The sequence below is a fragment of the Hyaena hyaena genome, unplaced genomic scaffold, assembly GCF_003009895.1.
Source record: "Hyaena hyaena isolate Hyena2069 unplaced genomic scaffold, ASM300989v1 scaffold_613, whole genome shotgun sequence".
In the NCBI taxonomy this organism is placed as follows: domain Eukaryota; kingdom Metazoa; phylum Chordata; class Mammalia; order Carnivora; family Hyaenidae; genus Hyaena; species Hyaena hyaena.
Genome location: NW_024081245.1, coordinates 539,449 through 565,214, shown reverse-complemented (window position 1 = coordinate 565,214; position 25,766 = coordinate 539,449). Strand labels below are relative to the sequence as shown.

Genomic DNA, 25,766 nt, shown 5'->3' with positions numbered 1-25,766 from the left:
CCTTACTGAACAATTTTATGATTTCTGGATATTTTTATGATGTTGGTTCCTTAGACAGTTAACTCACTGCTAATAATGAAGATTTCACTTCTTTCTTTTCAGTACATAAAACTCTTTTATCTTTTCCTTTGCTGAGATATTCCAAAACACATTTGAGTATAAACCACAATAGTAGGAATTCTTGTATGTATACTGGTTAGTGTTTTAATATTTGCTTTTTCCATTTCTGATAGAAGAGCTCATCTCCGTTGCCTCAGGTGTGCGTTAGGAGAATTTAGAATAGCGCTTAATTTCTGAAGAGCTCATTGGCAATCAAGAGGGCGGGCGCCTGGAGTATAGTGCACGCGGGTATTGTCTTGCGGTGCTAGGGAAGGTGGCCTCCAAAGAATGGCAGACATTCCCTCTTCATCCTTGGGAGTTCCAAACTGTCTCTATGCTGTTTGTAGTGTTGCTGCTTTCATCTCCACTACAGAGTTCATTTTTATGACCTTAAGGTTCTGTGGTTTAGACTTGTATTACATTAGATTGGCCTCTTTTAGCAGAGTGGGAGATATTATGCCCCAAAGCCTTAAAAGCTTTGCTAGGATTGCTCTTAAGCACGTGTCTCCCACAAAACAATGAGATAAAAGGAATGGAGTGGAGCTCATACATTGCCTACGGGTATTTCTCCCCACTGCACACCCTGGATTCTCCTAGAAAGCTGGGGTGGGGGCCTTACTGGTGCCTGAGTTCAGGCTGTGTTTAGGTAATGAACAAGCCGCTACGGACCAGGAAGTGGTAACGTTCTCACAGGGAAATTGTTTTTGATATACAACTTTTAGGGTTCCATTGATATTTTTCAGAAGCAGATTTTTAGCATCAGAGAGTAAAAATTCTTCATGTTAAGGAAGTTCACTCCTTAGTTTTCTAACAGTGTTTGTTGTTGTTGATGTTTAGTTTTCTAACAGTGTTTGTTGTTGTTGATGTTCTTTAAAAAAATATGGCTGTTTAATTTCATTGAAGGCTTCCTTGGTGTGTGTCCAAGTGATCAGATATGGTTCTTCTCTTTTAAACAATTTATAACAATCTATCATATTAATTTTCTATGACTCCTGCATTTTGGGAATGAAACCTTTCTGCGTAAGGTTTATAATTCTTTTAATACCCTCATCTCTTCAAATCGCTATTAACTTATGTTGACTGCATTATTATTAATGATACTAGCAATTGTTAAGTGTTTATTCCCTGTTGGTGGGCTCTGAGATGAACACTTTGTTATCTCATATAATCTTCTGAACAATATTATGAGATAGTTCTTCATTTTGCAGATAAGGAAATGGAGATACAAAGATTTCAGGTACTTTGGTTAACATCACACAGCTATGAGAATGTGTCAGTGTTGCTAGTTGAACTCAGCTCATTTTTGACCCCAAAACCAAATCATAACCAGAAAAAAGATTTGGTGACATAAGGGAGATGGCACATGACTTGATTTCATGGTTAATATCATCAAACTGTCACAGCCAAATGCATCAGTTCCCAGTACAAGGATGTGCCTGTCATTGGAAGTGGATTCTGTTTATAAATCAGGGTGCCCCCATGCACCCCAATGTTTATAGCGGCACTATCAATAAAAGCCAAATGTGGAAAGAACCAAATGTCCATCAACTGATGAAAGGATAAAGAAAATGTGATGTAGGGAATATTACTTGGTGATCAAAAATCTTGCCATTTGCAACAACATGGATGAACCTAGACTGTATTATGCTGAGCAAAACAAGTCAGAGAAAGACAAATATCATATGATTTCACTTTGTGGAATTTAAGAAACAAAATAGATTAACAGAAGGGAAGGGAAGGAAAAATAAAATAAGATAAAAACAGAGGAAAGCAAACCATAAGAGACTCTCAAATACAGAGAGAACAAACTGAGGGTTGCTGGTGGAGAGGTGGGTAGAGGAATGGGCTAAATGGGTGATAGGCCTTATGGAGAACACTTGTTGGCATGAGCATTGGGTGTTAAATGTAAGTTATGAATCACCCAATTCTATTCCTGAAACCAATACTACAGCGTATGTTAACTAATTTGAATTTAAAATTTTTTAAATGTTTGTTTATTTTTGAGAGAGAGAGAGTGCGCACACACAGGGGAGGGGCAGAAAGAGAGGGAGACAGAATCTGAAGCAGGCTCCCGGCTCTGAGCTGTCAGCACAGAGCCCAGTGCGGGGCTTCAACTCACAAACTCTGTGATCATGACCTGAGCTGAAGTCGGATGCTCATCCGCCACCCAGGAGCCCCAACTTGAATTTAAATTAAAAATAAATCTGGGTGCCTCTTTCTTAGAAAGATCTAAGAGACTTAGACAATTTTTGCCTCTACAAATCCCCCTCATTTGGATGCTGTGGAAAACTGTCCTCCCTCTTTTGACAAGCGTTGAGTGTCCTGTGCTGTCTGCTCGTGTACCCCATTCAGTTGGTCTTCTGATAGAGACGGAAGGAAGGGAGAGCATTGATTGTTCAAGGAGAGTATGAGAGGAAGACATGCACACACCTCATAAGAGTAAGGTCTGTACAGAATTAGTGCTGACAATTTTCAGTTCTATTTGTGCTTCTTCAGACAATAGATAACAGAAAAAAGGCCACATACTGTCTTTTCTGTCCTTCCTGTATCTGTGTAGAGATATTACGGAATCAAGATCCAAGGAATTCACAGTTGCCTTTTTGTTTCTGTTTTCAAGGACAGTAGTGAACAGTGTCTACTGTCCTGACTACACCCAGTTCCCAGTGGTTTGTGACTACAGCCAGATGCTCAGGTTTGAACGACATCGGTATTGTCTCATTCTTGCTGTTTTTTTTCCCCTCAGAACCAGAACATCTAGCCCATGCTGCATTCCTTAACATCCCCTACTCACCTCCCCCAACACACTCACAGCTAAGATCACTCCTTGAATCCCCCAAAATTCCCTCCTTGAACCTGAACCTCTTTTCTTGTCTTTTCCTGTAAAGCTGTTCTGCATCCATGGTAGACAGATTGATGCCCCTTACCAAAGATGTCTGTGCCCTAAAATCCAAAGGCACATTAAAGTTATGGATGGAACTGAGGTTGTTAATCAGCTGAGCTTAAGGAAAACTGGCTTGTCCAGGTGTGGCCAATGCAAACCCAAGGGTCTTTAAAAGTGAAAGAGGGCAGCAGAAGGGGAGGAAGAGCTAGAGAAAGGCACATGAGAGGATTGGTTGGGTGTTGGTGGCTTTGCAGGTGGAGGAAGGAACCCTGAGCCAAGGAAAGCAGCCTGCTCCTAGGGGTTAGAGGAGGCAAGGAAATCAGTCTTTCCCTGAAACTTATAGTCGCTGTGATTTTAGCCCATTGAGACTCATGTCAGACTTGGAACCTACAAAACTGTAAGGAACTAAGTTTATGTTTATTTTTATTTATGTTTTTACATGTTTATTTATTTTGAGAGCAAGAGTGAGCATGAGTGAGGGAGGGACAGAGAGAGAGGAGAGAATCTCAAGCAGGCTCTGCACTATCGGCGTAGAGCCAGACATGGGGCTTGACTTCATGAACTGTGAGATCGTGACCCGAGCCAAAATCAAGAGTCCGACGCTTAACTGGCTGAGCTGCCCAGGTGCTGCTGTGTTTATTTTTGATGCGGAGGCACAATCTTTGTGATCATTTGTTACAGTAGCAATAGGAAGCGAATACATCAGGCCGTTCTCCTCACTCCAGCATCCTAGGGCCCCTCCGCTACCACTGCCCTGGCTTCGCTGCCCTGCTTGGGGATCCTACACCCCACACATGGCTATTGCTGCACAGTGTTCGCTTACTCCACACATGGTCGGTCACTCTGCTGATTAGACCCCACTCCTGGGTGGACCCTTACTGCTTCTTTCAATATTTGTATTATTCAAACCTTAGTAGTTCTAACAAATTTCACAACTCCTGAAGCCCCCAATCCTGTCTCACCCCATTTCATTTTAGCAAAAGGTCCCTATTTTACTGAGAGGGTTAACACCATCTGTCTTGAGGTCCTCCTAGTTTTCACTCAGGGACCCCAATGTGAGTGCCCAGGGGTCCTGTGCTGCATTTGCCCCGGGAGTAGAGTCTTCCTTTAACTTTTCCCCAGGGCCTCTACGACCCTGCACTCCTCTTCCTCTGATTTTACTGTCCACCCACCATGAGCCACACTTCTTTTCACTCCCCACCTGTAAGCGTTCCTTAGGTTCTGTCCTCAAATTGCAGATCTTAAAATGTATTCCTTTGGCAGTTGTAACTTCATCCAAGACTTCACAGGCCACCACTGCCAGAGATTCCTTCACGTCAAGCCTTCATGCCCCTCCAGGTCCCAGACGTGCTCCTGACCATCAGCTTCATTCAGCCCCGTCGCACAGAGTGAGACGCGTCTTCTGTCAGCACGCTTGTATTTAGGATGTCCTCAGATCCAGGAGCCAGGAGCCTTGTGTTGCGGACATCTGGGGTGAGAAGGGAGGAGACATGACTTGGGGGCAGGGCACCAGGTCCACCTGGCTGGAGGTCAACACAGGTGCCACCACATCCAGGATTTATGAGAAATGAGATGGGCTGGGCCATGTTTCTTTCCTCTTAGGGTCTTGGCAGTTTTGCCACAGTTATTTTCTAATTAGGCTGGAAAAAAATGGCTCTGAAGACTGTTTTTCAGAGGCGGGGCACATAAGACTTCAGTTGCTTTGCTTTGAATGGCTCCTGAAGGACATCTGGCCAAGTTTCCCCTCTGGCAGTAGATACTCTTCCATCATTTGCTCCAGGTTTTCCTGAGCGGGGGGAGGATCCGAATTGTAGATATAAGGGTTTGAAGAGGCTGAAGCTGGAGGTAAAGGTGTCAGTGTCACTGGGAGATAGTTCCACCCTTGGAGATGGTCATGGGTCCTCACCTGAAGTGCTGGAGGTGGAGCCCCTTCCTGAAGCGCTGCAGAGCCATCCTCACCAGCTTATGTCTCTTCTGGGCTCTCTCCAGGGCTTCGTGGACTGTGTACCGCAGAGTGTGTCTAGGTAAGGTATACAGGACTTAACTTATGGAGACCCGTAGCTGGCCATCTTTAAAATTTAACATACACACACACACACACACACACACACACACACACACACACAAATCAAGAATCCGTCTGAAGTTTTACCTTGTGCTATAGTAATAAGAAGACCGTTGAATTAGGTTTTTAGACTTTGCTTTGTATATTGACTCAACAGTAAAACCTAGTGTTTGACTTGTGGCTTTGATAGTTTTTTTTTTTTTTAATGTTTTATTTATTTCTGAGAGAGACTGAGCACGAGTGGGGGAAGGGGCATAGAGAGAGGGACAGAATCTGAAGCAGCTCCCGGCTCTGAACTGTCAGCACAGAGCCTGACGCGGGGCTTGAACCCACGAGCTGCAAGATCATGACTTGAGCCAAAATCGGACACTTAACCAACTGAGCCACCCAGGCACGTCTAGCTTTGATAGGTTTATATGACATTCCTGGTGTGATGTTCTGTCAGTGAAAATGATGCCCACAGTCAAGCTTCATGTTCATTGACCTATATTGGGAAGTTCTTCCAAACATACACACTGGTATCATTGTAAGGCACAAGACATTCAAAGATGGGTAGACATCATGGCCCTTACCTCAATAATTTCAGAATCTTAGATTCTGGAGGGATAGCTTCCCCAACTCCTTTTTATAATGTTATTACTATGTGTGACATTTTTCTGGCCTGCCAACCCATGACAAAAGGAAAAGTACTTTTCATACTAATTCAGGTGCGTATACAAGTTAACTTTATCCTGAAAGGCTCAGCAAGCACCTGTTTCACAGGTGAGCAATATGGAAACTTATGGTTTGGCAGCTTATAGCCAAACCAGAAATAATTATTCATGATTCCTGGACAGGCATGGATCAGAAGTTGCCACAGATCGGAAGTAGGGAGCTTACATTGTAGAAATGGGAAGCACTTACAAAGGAATGTGAAAAGCCTGTTCTGAAAGAGAGAGTACCTAGAGTGACAGCTGCTTATGGTGACAAGGAGAAGGTCAGGAGTGTGGGACAGAGAGCAGAGCACCAGATCGTAAGAGCTGTAAAGTACTGTGATGGGGTTTTTCAACAGGCTGTGTAGAATCTCCGTGTCTACAGAATCTAGAGATCTGGAGATCTAAAAAACACGGTCTCCTCTTCCTGAAGTAGTTTAGATGTTGTCACCTGAAGGTAGGGAGGTCACTTTTTTTATAGTCTGTAGGGATTTCCAAGGTCTCTTTGGTTCTGTGAATGGATCTGATTGAACATACAAATGACTGGAAAGGGACTCTAGTAAAAGTATCTATTACTTTTTCTTGATTGTTAACATTAAATACTATAAAGGAAAGATTTAAGAATGAGCACTGGGTGTTGTATGTAAGCCAGTTTGACAATAAATTATATTAAGAAAAAGCAGATAAATACCATGTGGATTAACTGTTTTCATGTTTCTGTGTTACCTCCCAGGTCTCACTCAGTATACACATATTTGTCATGTGGCTGTGATGATATTGTTGATCTACAAGTGGGACTGGGAGGTTGTAGGACATCAGGTGTAGAGCATTGAGCTAATCACACTTCTTAGTTGGTGACTTATCATGACTGGTCAGAACTGGGCTCCTCATTATTTATTCATTAATTTCCTTGTCTCCTCTTTCCTCACTCCCATTTCTCTCCCCACCACATACCATTCTCCTTTGCTCAGTGTGTAGGCTTTTATTTGGATGTGGCCTTGAAAAATGTATAGTTGCTCTGTGTGCATCTATTTTAAATATATCTGGTGGTATTGTTCTGTACATCCCATTCTTTTTCTCTTAATGGAAACGTGCTGCAGTGTATGGCTCAAGCTTGTTATTACTAATTACTGCCTAGGCTCCCAGAGCGTATCTCCTACATTTTGCTTACCCTCCAGCTTTCCGCTGTCACAGATGATGCTGTTGTGTACGTCCTCAAGCAAGTGACTTTATGATATATATATAAAGTACATACTTCCTGGGAGAGGAGGTATGTCTGTTGGATTGCTGAGTCATATGGGTTATATATATTTAATTTGCTGAAATGGCCATACCAGTTTATATTCCTTCTAATGGTTCACATCTCTGCCGACACTAGAATTTTCCAACTTTCTGATTTTTGCTACGCTAATAGATGTAAAATGATGCATTGTCTTAATTTGCATTTTTGGATCACATACAAGTTAGAGCATCTTTTCACAGTTAATTCAATTTTATATTTTTTGTCATTTAAAATTTTACTCACTGCAGTATTGCTCTCTGGGTTTTCAATATCTGGGTTGATTATATTAAGATGCATTTAACCATGGGAATTAATCTGAATCATAATGCAGCTGCTAGATTTTTAGGCTGACCAGTTCTGGCCTGTAAAAACAGCAAAGTCTCTGGCACAACTTAAAATATGTTGTTGGGCATTTTGGTATTCCCAAGTTTTCAGTATTATCAATAATATTGCACTAACCATATGCTATGATACATGGCAGTTTTCTCCTTTTGAATTTTGCCTTAGGATAAATCCCTAAGGGAAGGATTACTGAATTAAAGAACGAACATTTTTATGACTATTGTTATATATTAACAAATCACTTTCTAAAAGGGCTGGGAACCCTTGTACACTGTTGGTGGAATGTAAATTGGTACAACCATTGTGGAAAACAATATAGAGGTTTCTCAAAAAATTAAAAATAGAAATATCATATGAACTGGTAATTCCACTGCTGAGTATTTACTCAAAGAAAATGAAAACACTAAGTTGAAAAGATATATTGACTATTTATAGTAGCCGGGATATAGAAGCAACCTTAGTGTCTACTGATAGATGAATGAATAAAGAAGATGTGGTATATGTATGTAGTGGAGCATTACTTCACTGTAAAAAGAAATGATATCTTGCCATTTGTGACATCATGGATAGACCTAGAGGGTATTATACTAAGGGAAATAAATCAGACAAAGACAAATACCGTATCATTTCACTTAAATGTGGAATTGAAAAAAACACATGAACAAACAAACAAAAATGGACTCAAATACAGAAAACAAATTGGTGGTTGCCAGAGGGGAGTTCATGGGGGGATGGGTGAAGAAGGTGAAGGAGATTAAGAAATGTGAATTTCCAGTTATAAGATGAATCACAGAGGTGAAAAGTATAACATAGGGAATGTAATCAGTAATAGTGTAATAACCTTGTATGGTGAGCATTGAGTAATGCATAAATTGTCAATTTACTATGTTATTTTAATTATGCTTTGATTTAACAAAAATAGAAAAAAACCTAAAAGGGTAGTGTTGATTTATATTATGCATCATTTATATCATAACTATACTAGTTTTAACTTTATTGTATATTATCATTTACACTATTACTTTAATAACTATAAAATATTACCTCATTTGTTGTTTGTACTATTTAATTGCAGTTAACAGAAATCATTTATTCAGGTGTTCACTGATGAATAGTATTTTTTGGGTCTATTTGTGCCCTTAGTCCATCTCTCTAGTAGTGTCTTTTTTATTTTTTTAGTCTGTTTGAAAGTAGGTTTTAATATACTCTTGAGTATCTTATCTTCAACTCCTGAAAATGAAATTGTTCATTTACGTACATTTTATTCTTCAGATGACAATCAAAACAAAACACATGATAAAAAAGAGAAGAAGATGGTGGTTCAGAAGCCCCATGGTACTATGGAATATACTGTAAGTATAAACAGGAGGTATGAACGTTCGTTAATACCACTTGATTTGCATGATGTTTCTCCCTAACACATCCTCTTAGCTGCATTCCTCTTGTGTGCCCATTAATTAAGAGAGCTTCTTAAGACCTTTTCTAGGTCATTTTGCTTACCTTCGTCTTTTCTCCCTTGGTAATCTCATATAAACCTGTAACTTAAATTATCTTCGATCTGCCAATGACTGCCAGTTTTAGGTCTCATCTCAGACATGCTTTCTTTCTGAGTTCCATAATCACAGATCATAATCAGCTTATCTACTTAGATCTCCAGGCTTGGATTTTTTCAAGAAGCAATGGCTCCATAAGCTATACTTTTCTACAAGCCAGAACTTTGTCCTTGACATCCTTTTTCCATGACTCCTCATGTTCATTCTTACCTTTTGTGACTATCCAGCCAGGTCTCTTCATTTTACTCTCATAGATTCATGTTCCTTTACACAGTGTATCTCAGTTTAACACTAATGGTACACCAATGTGATTGTTATTTTAATGTCTGTCTTGCCCCTTAATTCTTGTACCCATAGAGGGAGACCCTTTTTTGGTCACCATTGTATTTCTGGTGCTTGCAGGGTTGAGTCCATAGATGAATAATGCTGTGTATGTGTCCATTACCACACCTGCACATATGTGCCATGTGCTTATCTCTCCTGTAGCATGAACTCCTGGAGGCCAGGAGCTGTGTCTATTTATCCCAGGTCTATTACAGAGTGAGCACTCAGTTATAGATTTGTTTTAATTCACTTTGAAGTAGCATTGTTGAGAAGTGTTCTCTGACTTGTAATAAGAAATTAAATGCTATTGCCATTACCTGGTTGTGATTTTCTCAGGTGTATTTATAATCTGCTCATTATTCATGTGCTATGTCAGGCTCCGTATAGGCAAGCAGCAAGACCTGATCCTACCCTGGCATTTCTTTTGGAATGGTAAATTGTTTCCAAGCCTTTCTAGACTTACACTGAGGAGTCCTGGCACAGGCATTTCATGCTCAGTGCTTGGTAAACATCTCTAGGCATCATTCTGTGGGTTATAGGCCTGGACCTTTCCGGAGGGATTTGCGGTGATTATTTATTTCACTTTACCATGGTCTACAATATGTTTTTGATCCCCATAACACCTAGCACAGTGCCTTACCTCATAGTAGGTACTCAAGGAATGTTGGGTTGTTTATCATTAATAACAATATTAACTCTAAAGCCATGTGCGTATCCAGCAGAATATATTATGCACAAGCCCCTACAAAGAAATGAGACATGGTGTTTTCTAGGAGATGCTTCCCACAGCATATACTAAATGATGCAGTGAGAGTAAATATCAACCCCCACATTAACTCTTATAAACAGGTGATCAAATTAGCAATGCAGATATGTTTGCCTGTTTGATTTGTAGGTTATGGGGATTAGTTTTACTTGGTAAGTTATTTCTTGCACTTGTCATTGGAAATAAAAGGTGATTCATAACTTCATGTTTAGAGAACCATACTAGCACTTAGTGGGTTCTTTATATTGCTCCAAACCTGTGGATGTTGAAGCATTTTGTTTAGTTTTAAACATTTAATGATTCCCATGTCCATCCCAGGGTCTGTGTTTGATGCTATATTTATATCTTATTCTCGTGCAATAACTCCAGATTGTTAAGATTTTTCTCCTTCCCTGAACTCCCTGTATACAGTATATTCTAGAAGTCTTTTCTTAAAAATATGAAGCAAAGTTTTCGATCACTTGCCATGAAGTAAGTGCTGTGAAGCAGAAATTACAGTTATCTGTTTGATGGATGAAGAACTTGAAACATAGAGAAGTTAAGCAAATGACCCAAGATCACACAGCTAGCAAGTGGCAGATCTAGAATTCAGATCCAACAGTCTGCCTGTAGTCTCCATTCTCAGTGTGTCTCATACTGATGTTAAACCCCCTAAACCCCTTGATTTGCATATATTATGTAAAACGTCTTTTTCCTTTTTCCTTTTTAGTAAGGCTGGTTTTGCCCAGAGTAGAGGTAGGGGGATATGTTGTTAATTTTTTCATGTATTTTTAAAATACATGTGTCTATATACTAACTTGTTCCAGAAATGCTTTGCGACCATTTTGGTTTCATTTGTAACTATGAATTTGATAATTTGAGACTGTTCATCTAGTTGGTGGCGTTTTGATGCTAAGAACAGTGGTGAGTTTAATTCTACATCTGTATCATCCGTACTCCACCACCTCCTGCAGCTGCCTCACATCGCCACTTCAGCCAGGGCTTACCTGGCGGAGCTCATTTTGCATATAAGGACAGCCACCCGTCTTGATCCAGGGCTGTAGATAGGAGCTTCTTAGTGACACACACCAGAGCGGCCTCCCACTAACAAGCTCCATCCAGTGACCCTAGACAAGGAGTCTGGGATATTGGCCTGACCAGGGGCAGCAGACTTTTTGTGGGTGGAGCTGTTTACTGTGAAGTTTCACATGCTCTCATTGCCCTCTGTGGTCCTGTTATCCTTTGTTAGAAAAGGGAAGAAATCACAAGTTTCACAGATTTGGAGAATAACACTAATTTGGCTGACTATGAGAAGTTGTCATTTTAATGGCTGTGAACAGTTATTGGTAGCTAATCTGAATTTCTTAATGATTTACTTGCCTTCCATCATATTCATTTGTCAAATCTTGAGTGTCTTTTGTGTGTTGGGTACGGTGCTGACACTGGGGATGTCACAGGTCACTGTGCAGTAGCCTTTAGTGCATTGAAGAGATGGGAAGAAAACAGAACATTGAGAATAGAGAAAGTGGCCCTGACTTCCCTTTTGGGTGGGTACTGTGTATGTGTTTTATTTTTTCTCTACTTAACAGTTTTTATTGTACCTCATAGACCTCTACTCCACACTGCTAGGTTGTGGCAAAGTAGATTTAGAAATCTATTAGTAGACACTGAAGTTTGAAGATAAGGGAGCCCAGAAATGAATCGCATTTAAGACTTTGCTCTTACATGGTTTTATTAAGAATTAAGAATGTATTTACTTTCTTTTTCAGAATATGTCTGGAAAGAACTACTTTTCATCCACCCATATCAGAAATAGATTAATGTTATCTACTAAAAGGAAGAGTTTTGTTTATTTGTTGTTTTTGCTTTATATTTGAAATCTTGTTTGTTTGATTATTCCAGGCTGGAAGCCAGGACACCCTAAACTCCATAGCCCTGAAGTTTAACATCACTCCCAATAAACTAGTGGAACTGAATAAACTTTTCACACATACAATTGTCCCAGGCCAGGTAATTTCTTTTCTTGTTGGGTATTACTTTTTAGAAACTTTGCATTTATCTTTTATCGCCATTTTTAATGCTTTACTATTGGTGTCACTGGATTATCATTAGTGATAATGTGCATTGGTTCAGTCTTTCCATTAGATCCAAGAATTCTGAAAGCACCGTGGAATTTAGGAACTTAAGAAATGAATGCCTTGCAAAGGATTAACAATTTACTTAACTATCATTAGTTTATGCTGTGGTTGTTCCATAGGGCATCAAGAGAAGTTAAATTTGACTTTTTCTTCTATAGGATGTAACTCAGATGTTCTTAGAATGTTTAATTTGGAAATACAAGTTTGAGTTTATTCCACTCCTGGGATACATTATGGCCATCATTTGATTTTAAATTAAGCAAAAGTTTGTCATTTTTGTCTTGATATGATACCTGACAAACGTAGCCAAAGGCAGAGACATTCAGCAGGACTATTAAGAAAAAGCTACGCCATTTCTTCCCCAGGTTTTTCAATTAATACTTTATTTATTAAACTGAATGAAATTAACTAATTGTGTAATTTTGCCACTCTTGGTTAATCCAGCCAATTTTTTGGTGCCTTCCACATATTCAATGAGATATTCTTGTATTACTACTATAAAACTACAATAGATAGATATAAATAGATATAAATGACCCCGTCATTGGCAGGTCCTAGCTGAGGCCAAGTTTCCATTCCTATCCATAGAACTGTCTGTTTGACACAAGTGCATTTTGGTTTTAGTTGTGGACTTACCTGAACATCTTCCTGCATCTCTATATTATAGTGACCTTTAATGCTTCCAGAATAGATACTATTACTTTTAAGGACAACTTTGTTGAGGAAACAGTGATATTGTTCCATGCATTTCATTCAAGGGCAGCCTATGAAGCCAACAGGCCATAAGTTGGCCAGTTTATTTGATGGTGCTTTTAGTATTTATGTTCTTGTCTAAAGGAGAAATTAGGAATTGCCAGCACCAGGTAATTGAGGGGAGATAATGCATTAAAACTTCTCAAAAATTAATGAAAATTTATTTCTAGGAAAACTAACAGATTTCTCCTTTTTGGGATTTCTTATAATCTGAAGGATTACTGTGTAATATGTAACTGACCCATAGCAGAGAACCTAAGCGTATATTTAATTCAAGGCTAAAGACTATAGTCATTAGGGGCACCCGGATGGCCCAGTTGTTTGAGCATCTGACTTTGGCACAGGTCATGATCTCACGGTTTGTGAGTTCAAACCCCACATCAGGCTCACTGCTGTCCCTGCAGAGCCTGCTTCAAATCTTCTGTCTCTCTCTCTTTGCCCCTCCTCTGCTTATACTCTCTCAAAAATAAATAAAGCATTAAAAAAAAAATAAAAGACTAGTCACTAGAATGTAAGAAAATAATTTAGAGCGATTCCTTTTTTTTTTTTTTACTATGCCCATAAACAAAATATTAGTACTAAGTTAAGGTCCAGTAGAAGTTAAAAGGACTGTTTTAACATGCCTATAGTAATGGCAAAAATACCAGATGTAGGATCCCTAACTCTTTGTTTCTGACTGGCCTTGTAGCGGCTGTTTGATGTGGGTGAGTCCCTTCCTCTTTTGAACCTCAGTTTCCTAATCCCTGAAGTTGGGCGTTGGGCTACATTATCTCTGATGCCTTTTCTAGCCTTTGTTGTGCTGTCCAGCCATCATATGTCTAAACAGTCATGTGCTGTTGGTTGTCCAGGGACCCAGCTGCAATTAGGATTTTGCTGACAAAGATAAGAATTCAAGAAGTGTGAAATCGAGGGGTTTTCAAAAACTGTAGATAACTTTTTTTAATTTAATTAATTTTTTAATGTTTTATTTATTTCTGAGAGAGAGAGAGAGAGAGAGAGAGAGAGAGAGGCAGTGTGAGCGGGGGAGGGTCAGAGAGAGAGGGAGACACAGAATCCGAAGCAGACTCCAGGCTCTGAGCTAGCTGTCAGCACAACCCGACGCGGGGCTTGAACCCATGAACCATGAGATCATGACCTGAGCTGAAGTTGGACACTTAACCGATTGAGCCACCCAGGCACCCCTACTTTTTGTTTTCAAAGATTTTTAAATATGCTGAGTGGGGTAGGTCTTGCTTTCAACTCAGTAGAATGATAATTCAAGGCTGTTTTTTATCTGCTCTGGCTCCAAAAAAAATGTGAGATTCACCCTTCTAGAGACTTCGTTGATGGTCACTGTGAGGTAGGAAGGGAAACTGGTCTGGCTAGGTGAGTGACTACATGTAAGAGGTCATTTTCAGAGGCAGCTTCCTGGGAGCTTTTTGAACTAAAATAACTGTAGACTTTTGTTGCTTAAAACACCAAAACCTATAGCAGATAGACTTAAGTAACTGAGGCATAAAAAAAAATTTCTTATAAGGTCCTGAGTTTGGCTATTAGTTTGGATGCTTACATCAAATTTCAGGACATGTACAATGAATGTACCTTTTCAAGTAGTTTCCCTTGAGCAGTTAGAAGTTACCTTCCAGATAGATATAGGTTTAAGTTGTTTTCATATTCATGGAGCACCTTAGAAACACATGCGTAGAAATATTTGACTGTTTTGCCTGTGTGATGGAGCAGAATTATTTTCTGCAGTCAGTAGGTAAGTAGCCCTTACCCCGCCCATGTTCCTGGCTCACTTCCATGTTGAGGTAGCACATGTTCTGACTGAGCTTCCCAGCATCCAGCTGTCACCTCTACACTGCAATGAACTGCTTAAGCTCAGGAATTATCCCTTTGATTTGACATTTAGAACATGCCAGACAATAGCATCTTAACCTGTGTTGCCTAACACTTGTCAGGAGACCAGATACAAAAACTATTAATGGAGAATTGGTTGGAAGAAATGTCATCCATTCATTCCTCTCATCTGGATACATGAGATAAGAGAGCTGTATACCAAGACCATATAATTTTAGCCTCTGTAAGTTGCGTTTTATAGAACCCTACACTTTGGCATTTGCCATTGATCAACATTGAAGATGTTATGAAGAACAGTCCTCCAAAACTGGTTATTGTCATCAAAGACAAGAAGTTCAGCCTGGGATACTCTTTATGAGACCTAATGAGAAAATACTTGTACTTATGAGAGACTGTTTTTTTTTTTTTAAGTTTATTTATTTATTTTGAAAGAGAGTGCAAGTGAGGGAGGGGCAGAAAGAGAGGGGGAGAGAGACTCCCAAGCAGGGTTCTCACTGCCAGCACAGAGCCCAGTGTGGGGCTTAAACCCACAAAACCGTGAGATCATGACCTGAGCCGAAACCAAGAGTCGGATGCTTAAACAACTAAGCCACTGAGGCACCCCAAAACTGATTTGTTTTTATCTTATGGAAGTTGACTTCTGACTAATGATGTCCATCCCTTTGCATTGGTTATTTGGAAACTCAGAACCAGTTTTAGGGCCCACCACTCAAAGAGTATTTGGTAATTTTGGAGTACATAGTTTCAGTAGTAATTAGTCCTCATCTTTTTCTCCTTGATGTTGGTTTTCCTGCCTTTATCAGAATGTGTCTTTCATTGTTGCCACACATTTTTTCTGGATTGAAGAGAGATTTAAATAACAGAAGTTAAAACAGAGATACGATGGGAAGGCGTGAATAACAATATCGAATAGTTGTTATATACAATTAGTGCTGAATTCTGCTTTATAACATCAGAGGACATCATTTTAAGACTGTGTATGATATATGCCAAAATGTTGCATGTCTTATTATAAGAATATTGAATGACAAGATCATAATAACATTTCAGGCACCAGTACATTTTGCAGGAGGCTATTTTGTACACTGGGAGATTTTGATTTTTGTTTTTAGATGAGCTGATGGAGAAATTATTGAGATTACTGATATTACCTTGTACAACTAATAACGATCTTACATTGGTACTCAGGGCCTACTTAGAATTAGCAAGCATGGATTTGTTCCATTTCTTCCTGATACAGGTGTTATGTTTAGGAGCATGCCCTGCTACTGTTTCCTTTCTGCCCTTGTCCTTATTACCCTTCCTTGGAGGCTTCTTTCCTTCCTATACCACACTGTTCAAAGCTTCACTTGGACCCACTTGTTTTATACGACTTGCCCAGAGTATTCACCCACCTGTTCTTCCCTCCTGTGAGCTCCTGCAATGTCTGTTGGTGTGTTCCATACCTTTTGCACTGAACACATTCATATTATTGACTATTGTTTCATGGATTAGTCTAGAAGCCTCCAAGGTACTTATGAGTTTGGGGAAGTCCAAGTAGGTCTTTTTTTTTTTTTTTTTTTTTAGGAGAACAGACTTTTTTTGGTCTATTTTATTTTTCAGAGAGAGATAGTCTAAGTTGGGGAGGGGCAGAGATGGGGGGTAGGGGTCGGAGGAACCAAAGCAGGCTCTGTGCTGACAGTAGTGAGCCCAGTGCAGGCCTTGAACTCAGGAACCATGAGCCAAAGTCAGACACCTAACCAACTGAGACACCCAGGTGCCCCCCAACCAGGTCTTAGCCATGTACTTAGCATGAGACGATGCAAAACATAATGCCCTAAACACTTTCTGGTGTTCGCCTAATTCTCGATACTCACTTAGGTTTTCTTTCCCATTCTCAGGTCCTTTTTGTGCCAGATGCCAACTTCTCTTCCAGTACCTTACGATTATCATCATCCAGTCCTGGTGCTACTGTGTCTCCCTCATCATCAGATGCAGAATATGATAAACTGCCTGTATGTATGTCATTCATGAACTGACATTCATATTTATCAAATCTGTTTTTTGAGTCGTAGAATTTTACATGTTGTTTTTCACAGTTTTTCGTCTGAAATTCCCCCAAAGTGGGTGGGGTTAAGGATTTGTGTTAGTTGAGAGAATGCATCCTATCAAAAAGAAACCTATTTCATATTTAAGGTTTCAGAGGCAAAAATACACACCTCGTATATGTAAAAGTATGCAGTTAAACTCTGAATGAGATGAATAGTTGATTTGTACTACCTTTACTCATTTTTCTAGAGAAATCAAACCGTGAGTCAATTATTTCATTTAGGTTATTTTCTAAAAACATTTTGATGAGCCATTTTTATGGGTTCATACACACACCTTTGCTGTTGTTGTTTAAATCTTAGTTTGATTTGGATACTTACTCTATTTGTGATAAGTTTTGAAGGAAGAGGGGTATTTGCCTCTTTTTCATGTTCAAGGTAAATAGAAATGGGTTCCTTATAGGGAACTTATGTGGCTTGATTTTTAAAAATAATCTGTTTTAAAAAATGTTTCCATTTGATTTTGGGATTTTTGCTTTTTTAAAGGATGCTGACTTAGCAAGAAAGGCCTTAAAACCCATTGAAAGAGTCTTATCATCCACTTCTGAAGAAGATGAGCCAGGCGTGGTAAAATTTCTAAAAATGAATTGTCGATACTTCACCGATGGAAAGGTATATGGGAAGGGCAATGTAATTTGTTTCCTTTTCTTGGACTCCATGGAAAACTAAATTAGGTTCCAAATTACTGAAGACCAGAGACATTAAAATATTTTTCCCAGAGTTTCAGCTTAAGATTTCATAATTGTCCATTTGTTTTCCTCTGTTGGATTACTGGCATTCGTTGTATATATTTGGGGAAATATGATTCTTTGTGACCTTGGATTTATCATCTGATCTTTCAGTTCTTGGCCTAGAAATTGCTAGGGAGACAATATAGTATATGCTTAACAGCAAAGGTTGGAGTTAGTGAATTTAAAATCCAACTCTGCTGAGACACCTAGATGGCTCAGCTGGTTAAGTGTCGACTTCACCTCAGGTCATGATCTCACCATTCGTCAGTTTGAGCCCCATGTCAGGCTCTGTGCTGACAGCTTAGAGCCTGGAGCCTCCTTCAGATTCTGTGTCTCCCTCTCTCTCTGCCCCTCCCCTGCTTGGGCTTTGTCTGTCTGTCTGTCTGTCTCTCTAAAGATAAATAAACATTAAAAAAATTAAAAAATAAAATCCAACTCTGCCACCTGCTAGCTCTGAGACTATAGGCAGGGTATTTAAGTTGCCAAAGCTTCCATTTTCCTTATCTATAAAATAGGAACTATAATAAAATTGAATCTGTAGGGGGTGGTAATTAACAGGGATCATTGATGTAAAGACCTTAGTACCTAACTTGGGAAATGTTACATTCTCAACCCATTTGCTGCTGGAAATGCTGGTGTTAAAAATAATGTCTGCTATGTTGTGTGTTTAAATTTTTTGTTGTTGGTGTGATTTACAAAGAACAAATCCAACTTTTAGTGGGCCTCTGAAGAAGGGGTTATGTTGATATAAAGTGAATTCCTATGTGCAGAGTGGAGGCTTCACACCAGGTTCCAGATGGTAGGAAAATATACAATTAATATGCATTTTTAACTTGCAACCAAGAATAAGTAATGCTGGAAATGCAAAACTTTTCACAAAGATGATCAGTTAACTCATGAAGAGGACCAACATAATCACCTATTAGGAGTCCTCTGTGTCCTCTCTCTGGTAGATAATATCCCCATTGCCATCTATAAAATAGGAAACTGACCAAGCTACAGACGAAAGTCCCACCAAATTACTGTTTGCTCACTATTAGCCTCTGTAATTTAGCTATATTCATTTCTGGCTGCAAAAATTTCACATTCCTATTTGTGTCAAATTTTGCTGACACAAATAGAATGTGACCTCTGTAAACATTTTATAGAAAAATATTAGGACTTTAATTTGGCACTATGGCTCTGAGACAGATGCCGTGTACCATACCATGTAGTGGTTGGTCACATGGTGAATATGTGCCGAGTGAATTGCAAAACACCCAGTTCTCAATTGGGAAAGCACTTGGGACAGCCCCTCCCATTTTTTTTAATTTAATTTTTTTTTAATATTTTTATTTATTTCTAGAAGAGAGAGAGACAGCATGAGCAGGGGAGGGTCAGAGAGAGAGGGAGATACAGACTCTGAAATAGGCTCCAGGCTCTGAGCTGGCAGTCAGCACAGAGCCCGACGCGGGGCTCGAACCCACGAACCACGAGATCATAACCTAAGCGAAAGTCGGACGCTTAACCGACTAAGCCACCCAGGCGCCCCCAGCCCCTCCCATTTTACAGGGGGCTGGGGAGTGTGAGGCATAGATGTGCGGCCCAAGATCCCACCACAATTCTATGGCAGCAGCTGTGCCAGAACCAGCCTCGGTTGACTGCTATAGTGAGGCAGCTCTGTTTTCTCTGTCTCACCACACAGTACCCAACGTATTTCGTTAGCCTGTTGTTCTCTCCCTCTTACAGTGGTGGCTCAGTTGGTTGGACATCCAACTTTGGCTCAGGTCATGATCTCACAGCTCATGAGTTCGAGGCCTGCGTCAGGCTCTGTGCTGACGGCTCAGAGCCTGGAGCCTGCTTCGGATTCTGTGTCTCCCTCTCTCTCTGCCCCAACCCCACTTGTACACTCTCGCTCTCTCTTTCTCTCTCACTCTCTCAAAAATAAATATTTTTTAAAAACTAAAAAAACGATAAAAGAAAGGTGGTGTGATTGTCATGTGGGATACCATCATACACCAGTCAACGGAATGGCAACATGAGTTCATTATAGCTGCTGTGGTTGTATTTCTGCCCATGGTGATTCTGTCTTGTCCCTTCTCCTGTAGGGTGTGGTCGGAGGCGTCATGATTGTGACTCCAAACAACATCATGTTTGACCCTCACAAGTCTGATCCCCTGGTCATTGAAAATGGTTGTGAGGAGTATGGCCTCATTTGTCCCATGGAAGAGGTGGTTTCCATTGCCCTCTACAATGACATTTCCCACATGAAGATCAAAGATGCCTTGCCATCGTAAGAGATATTTCTTTGTTTATTGAAAACAGAATTCTGGTGTTTCGAGAATCAAATGCAGTTAAAAAGTGAGGGCATTGGCAGAAGTGAGAGATTGTAGAGAGGTGAATTTGAAGGTGGAAGATTTGTACAGTAACTTTTTTAAAAAATAGAGAAATGATAGAAGTGGAGATAAAGGGAAAAGTTGCACATATAAAAATGAAAATAGAAAAGCAAAAAAAGCCAGCACATAAAAATGGCATTTCTTGACTTATTTTTCTGAAAGGCAGTGCATGTTCTTAATGAGTTAATGAAGAAATAAAGTTTCTCTGAAAGAATTTTAGTCTGGTTCCCGGTGAGAACCAGTGTTTTTCAAGCTGAATTTTGTTCTCATTCAAATTCTAGGGTGGGCAGTCTTCCTAACTCAGGTCTTCCCTTCATCCTGCAGAGAGAGCTCTCAGTGGACAGTGTGGAGGCCACTGACCCAGAGCCAGACCACCCTAAGTGGTGTGAAGAGGGGGTTACACTGGTGTGGTTGTCTCTGAACGACAGACGCATATTACCTTGGTCTTGATTTTTTTTGCCTTATAAAACTGAGGGTTGGTTGGTTGGTTGGTTGGTTTTTTGTAAAAGAGAAAGAGAAAAGGAAGCTTCCCATGAAGAAAGAGAAAGAGCGTTAAGAAAGCTCAGGGTATCAGTTCATTTAAGGGATAATACGACTCCTACTGTCACTTTGTCAACGTGTCTGTTTCTCTATATCTCCTGCTACTAAAATTCTTCAGAACCCCTCCACGATCAGAAGGCAGAGGGAACGCAGTGAGTCCTAATTGTGCAGAGGGAAACTAGCCCTTGGGACTTAGGAAAAGAAGGGCAGATAATTAGAGAACTAACCCCCACGGCTTCCTTAGGGTGTTACACCTTTAGGTCTCCCTGGACCCTCAGAGTCCTTAGTGACAGACCCACTTGGCCCTTACTCAGCTCCAAGCCACTGAAGCTAGCACAGGGCACAGGCACTGAGGTAGTTTCTGAATTCTGCCAGAAGTATCCAAGTGAGAAGGGTAGGAGGCACTGTTGCAGGCCAGGCTGTTCTGCGTGATGCATTAAGTATGGAGCCACACTGCCTGGGTTTTCCTGGCTCTGCCACTTATAGCCCCACTACCTGCATGAGTTACTCAGTTCCAAGCCTCAGTTTTCTCATCTGTTAAAAGGAATGAATAGTATTCTTCAGCTTCTAGGTCTGTTTTAAGAACTCAGTGTACTGGTAACTCCCAAACTCTTAGAAACAGCCTGATACCTTGTAAGTATAACTGTTATGTGAACCTTTAATTCATATCTGAAACTCTGTTCATTGTTCTGGGGAATCTTGTTGTCCATGCAGTTGAGGCTTATAATTCACCTTAGTGCTTGCCTCTTGTGTGGTGAGGATGTGAGGAGGAGTGGGTCATGGCCTCTGCCCTTTAGGAGCGTATAGTCTACTGGGTACAAAAGACAGATGGAGAGATGTGGTGATGAAATGGCACCATATATATAGAACTGCACATGGCATTCCGTGGAAACTCTCATGAGGGAGTGTCCAGCTGCCTTGGGATCTTAGATGGAGGCAGAGAGGAGGACATGAGGGGCTAGTTTTAGAAATAAGGAAGGAACATTAGGTTCTCTGACAAGAATAAATAAAGAGTAAGTTTAGAAGTGGATGGCCAGGCAAATGGGGCATTTCTTGCCCAGTGGTGGTTTCTGATGGGATAATACTATTGTACATCTTCAGCCTAGGATGCTAAGGATTCTTTTTAATACTAAGAAAGGAAGGTGTGTCTTTACAAAAAGATTTCTCTCATTGTGAGATCTGAGATAGAGGGTTAATGCTGTAGCTGGAGGGAGAGAGAGGAGTTAAGAATTGCCTCCTACTATGTTCAGTTTATTTCAGAATTGTGCACTGATTCCCACCTTGGATGCAAGTATGTGAAGACTTTTCAGTCGGGTGAACAGTATGTGCACCAGTGGGCAAAACAGAATGTGTGAGTGAAATCAGTGGCATATAAAATTAGTATTGACTTTAGAATTCCATCAATTGTTTAAACGTTAGAAATAGCTTAAAATTTCATTACTAAAACTTGTATGATAAAACAAGAAGTATAAATTCTCTAATTGCAGTGTGCAAATATTTTTTAAAAGTGTGTGTGTGTGTGTGTGTGTGTGTGTGTGAGAGAGAGTGAGTGAGATCTCCCCATCCTCTCTTTCAGGCTTTGTACTTTTTGTGTAGGATATGTTGTAACTCTAGCTGCCACAGAGAATCGGAAGGAAACAACTGAAGGGATTATTGATCTGCCTTAGGTGTCTGGCTGAGTCTGGAAAACATTAACAGTGGAGACGGTTGACACCACTGTGTACTTTGCCCCAGCAGTGCTTGGCAGGTGCAGTGCCAAAAAAACAAGTTAATCCCCACCTGGATCAGGTAGATGAACAAGAAGGGAGAGGTGGATAAGGTAAAATAGGAGGCTGAACAGAGTGCAGTCACATCTACTCGTGGGGGTCAAGGTAGATAAGGAAGAGATGAGAAGGGGTCTTAAATGTTCATGGAAGAAAGTTTTGCTTATTAACCAAGTATGTGAAGAGCTGAGTTTCTCTGTTGCAAAACTTCTTATAACCTCTAATATGCCAAATTAAACTTGAGATCCTAAAATGGAAATTATGACACGTTACACTACTTATTTGACTCGAGGAGTAAAGCATCCTTAACATCTCCTGGGATGCTAGTGTGGGGCAGAATGTTTTTGTGCACACGGGTTCTTGCAGAACGATGACATGGTCAAAATCGTCCTTTAGCATGTGGCATTTAGGGACTCATAAATGCTCATTGAATTGAAAGCAATTATGAATTAAAGACCTTTTTTAAAGCATTTGTGAGGGCCTGACAATTATGGAGGCTTTTATTTTGTATTGGAAAAAGCATTGATGTTCCATGCTTGTGGTTTATAAAATAACTTTGGGGGATAGTCTGATAATTTGAGAACTTCCTGGTACTCTGTTGGTTTATGGCCATAATTATTTCAAGGCCAGAATAATAGATGAAGTATTGATGAATCACCAGAATCTACCCCCAAAACCCAGAGCACACTGTATATGCTGTATTTTAGCCAATTTCACAATAAATTTAAAAAAATAGATAAAGTATTACCTGAATATGATCTAGCCTTTTAGAAATTATTTCTGAAATCTAATAATGTTATTTTTAAGAAGGGTTTATATATGTGTTTGTTAATTAATACTAAGTAATTACCCAGTATTAATACTAAGGTAAGTGAAAATACAGATTACTCAAATTCTTTCCATTCATAGTTTAAAAATTATATTTCTTGACCATTTATTTTAAACTTTGGAGAACATAGTTAATCAATATTTTTGTATCATTCAAATCTGGGTAGAAAAGCATCTGCTGTTAAGGGACAGTATGTTTCAGATGATAAATCAGTGTCCATTGTCATAAAGTAAAATAATATGTTTATGAGTAAAGAAATTAAGAATTTTAAACTTTGTATTATAAGTAAGAGCTTATTTGGTTTACTTTTCTATAAATTTTTAAAGTGTAAAATGGAGCAGGTGCTATAAGCTTCTTGCATCTCCCTCAGGAATAGAAGGATGTCTGTTATTAGAAACATCAGATCCTTTGTCATGAAACTCAGATTTAGGGTTTGGGACTGGTAATTCGTACAACAGTTAAATGAGTAGCTACTCAGTCAGTGAACCATTAAGAATTGATGTAGTTGGTTTAAATACTATTTATAAAAAGGAAAAGCTTTGAATGTTTAAGGAATGTAAGTCATAGTATTAAAACATTTCCTTTCCTTTGCCCTGTCCGTCATAAATATAAGAAACATTATTTCATCATTAAAAATCTGGTGGGTGACATCTCCATGTTCATAAATGACCTCAAAAATCATCGATGTCCTTCTAGTAGGATGTGTGACTCTCATGGTTCTTTGTTTTACCCCTTCTTCTAGTTTATTTATGTTTCATTTTGAAGTTAGTTTCTTGATTTCATTTCCGTATTCTGAATCATTTACATGTAAATTTAAGTTGTGGTATATTTATGTTTTAGTTTTTGGTTGAGTTTTGTTTTACTTTTTGCCTTTCCTCCATTTTGTTTTTGGTTTTGTTTTTAACATTCCATGTGCACCCACCATTTTTCCCCGACAGTGACCTACCTCAGGATCTTTGTCCTCTGTACAGGCCTGGAGAATGGGAAGACCTGGCTTCAGAAAAAGATATCAACCCATTCAGTAAGTTTAAATCTCTCAACAAGGAAAAACGGCAGCAGAATGGAGAGAGAACCATTACATCAGATTCAAAATCAACAGGACCTTTGGAGAAGTCAACAGAATACACACACATGAAACCCTCAGATAGCTCTGTGTCAGGAAAACTAAAGACATTAGAATCTTCCACAGAGGCAACCAGTGGATCTACCACAGTGACTAGGGTCAGCAAGGAGCCTTCTGACACTCCTGCTCCATTTGAATCTATAGCCAAAGAAAATTCCTTTTTAGGGGAAGATGATGACTTTGTTGACTTGGAAGAACTTTCTTCTCAAACTGACAGTGGAATGGACAAAAGAGACACCTCAAAGGAGTGCCTTTCTCTTGATCCAGAAGAGCTAAGGAAGGCTAAGTCACAAATAATCAGTTCTACTACAAAAATGCAGGTGCAGTCAGCCTTGAGCTTTTCCGGAACAGACGGTGATGCTGAGCTGAAAGGGGCCCTAGATTTAGAAACCTGTGAGAAGCAAGATGTAATCCCAGAGGTGGACAAGCAGTCTGGTTCCCCAGAAAGCCAGGTAGAAAACACACTGAACATACATGAAGATCTAGATAAAGTTAAACTCATTGAATATTACCTTAATAAGAACAAAGAAGGGTCACAGTTATCTGAAAACTTGCAGAAGGCAGAATTAAGTGATGGCAAAAGTAGTGAGCCAGTGGGAATAGATATCACCCTTAGTAGTTCTCTTCCCCAGGTAGGTGGTCCTCCAACTGAGGGCAGTAAGGAGCCAGATAAAACCTGGGGGAAAGAGAGAGTGTCCCTCCCACTGCAACTGGCCTCTTCCACAGAAGAAAATATGAATAAAGACTCTCTAGACATCTCTTCAGAGTCGACTCTGGACAACAGCTGCCAAGGCGCACAAATGGATAATAAATCTGAAATTCAGTTGTGGCTGTTAAAGAGAATTCAGGTACCCATTGAAGGTAAGCCATTTTCCTTTAGTATCTTTATATTCTGCTGTAGAGTTGGCTTTCTGAAACTTGCAAATATAAGGAAAATTAGAACAATGATTTGAGAACTTTTTCTCAATAGAGCTTACCTGTACTGATAGATTAATTGAGAACAAACTTGGCACTGTATAGTATCTATTTTGGACCTTGAACTATGACCTAGATTTCTAGTTCAAAAGTAGTTTGCTTAAAAAAAAAAATTCAAGTAATTTTCCTTTTTACCTTGAATTTCCAAATCTAAAGAGGTTTGAAATGTTTTTTTAGAACTTTTTAAAATTTTATTTATTTATTGGGGGGAGAGGGGCAGAGAGAAAGAGAGAGAGGGAGAATCCCAAGCAGGTTCCACACTGTCAGTGGAGCGCCCAATGTAGGACTCAAACTCTCAAACTGCGAGATCATGACCTGAGCCAAAATCAAGAGTTGGACGCTTAACTGACTGAGCTACCCAGGTGCCCCAGGGGTTTGAAGTATTTTTGAAGATCTTTCAGTTCTGAACTAAATTTCCTTCTGGTGTAATTGGGTCCTCAGTACCCTTCATTGCTATATATTCTTGTGAATTTCACATTGTGTTGGTTTTTATCCTTATTCCCAGTATGTAGCATCTTATGTGATATAGACCAACCTGAAACATCCAAACCTTTTTCCTTTTGTGCTAAAAAAGGTCTGAAAAATGTGATTAGTTCTAATTTAATGTTTTTGGGTTTTTTTTTTTTTTGC

The 25,766-nt window shown here is 39.6% G+C and overlaps 1 protein-coding gene across 4 annotated transcripts in view; it reads left to right on the top strand.

Annotated features, from left to right (window-relative positions):
* NCOA7 (nuclear receptor coactivator 7) overlaps window positions 1–25,766 on the top strand; it is a 150,868-nt gene that overhangs the window by 79,854 nt on the left and 45,248 nt on the right. For 3 of the 4 annotated variants that reach the window (XM_039257344.1, XM_039257343.1, XM_039257345.1), the window contains exons 4-9: window positions 8,634–8,713; window positions 11,886–11,993; window positions 16,594–16,707; window positions 17,287–17,412; window positions 19,619–19,803; window positions 23,977–25,022. In XM_039257344.1, the coding sequence (XP_039113275.1) occupies window positions 8,634–8,713; window positions 11,886–11,993; window positions 16,594–16,707; window positions 17,287–17,412; window positions 19,619–19,803; window positions 23,977–25,022 (1,659 nt within the window). The remainder of the gene's footprint in view (window positions 1–8,633; window positions 8,714–11,885; window positions 11,994–16,593; window positions 16,708–17,286; window positions 17,413–19,618; window positions 19,804–23,976; window positions 25,023–25,766) is intronic. The other variant, XM_039257346.1, reaches the window with a different exon arrangement.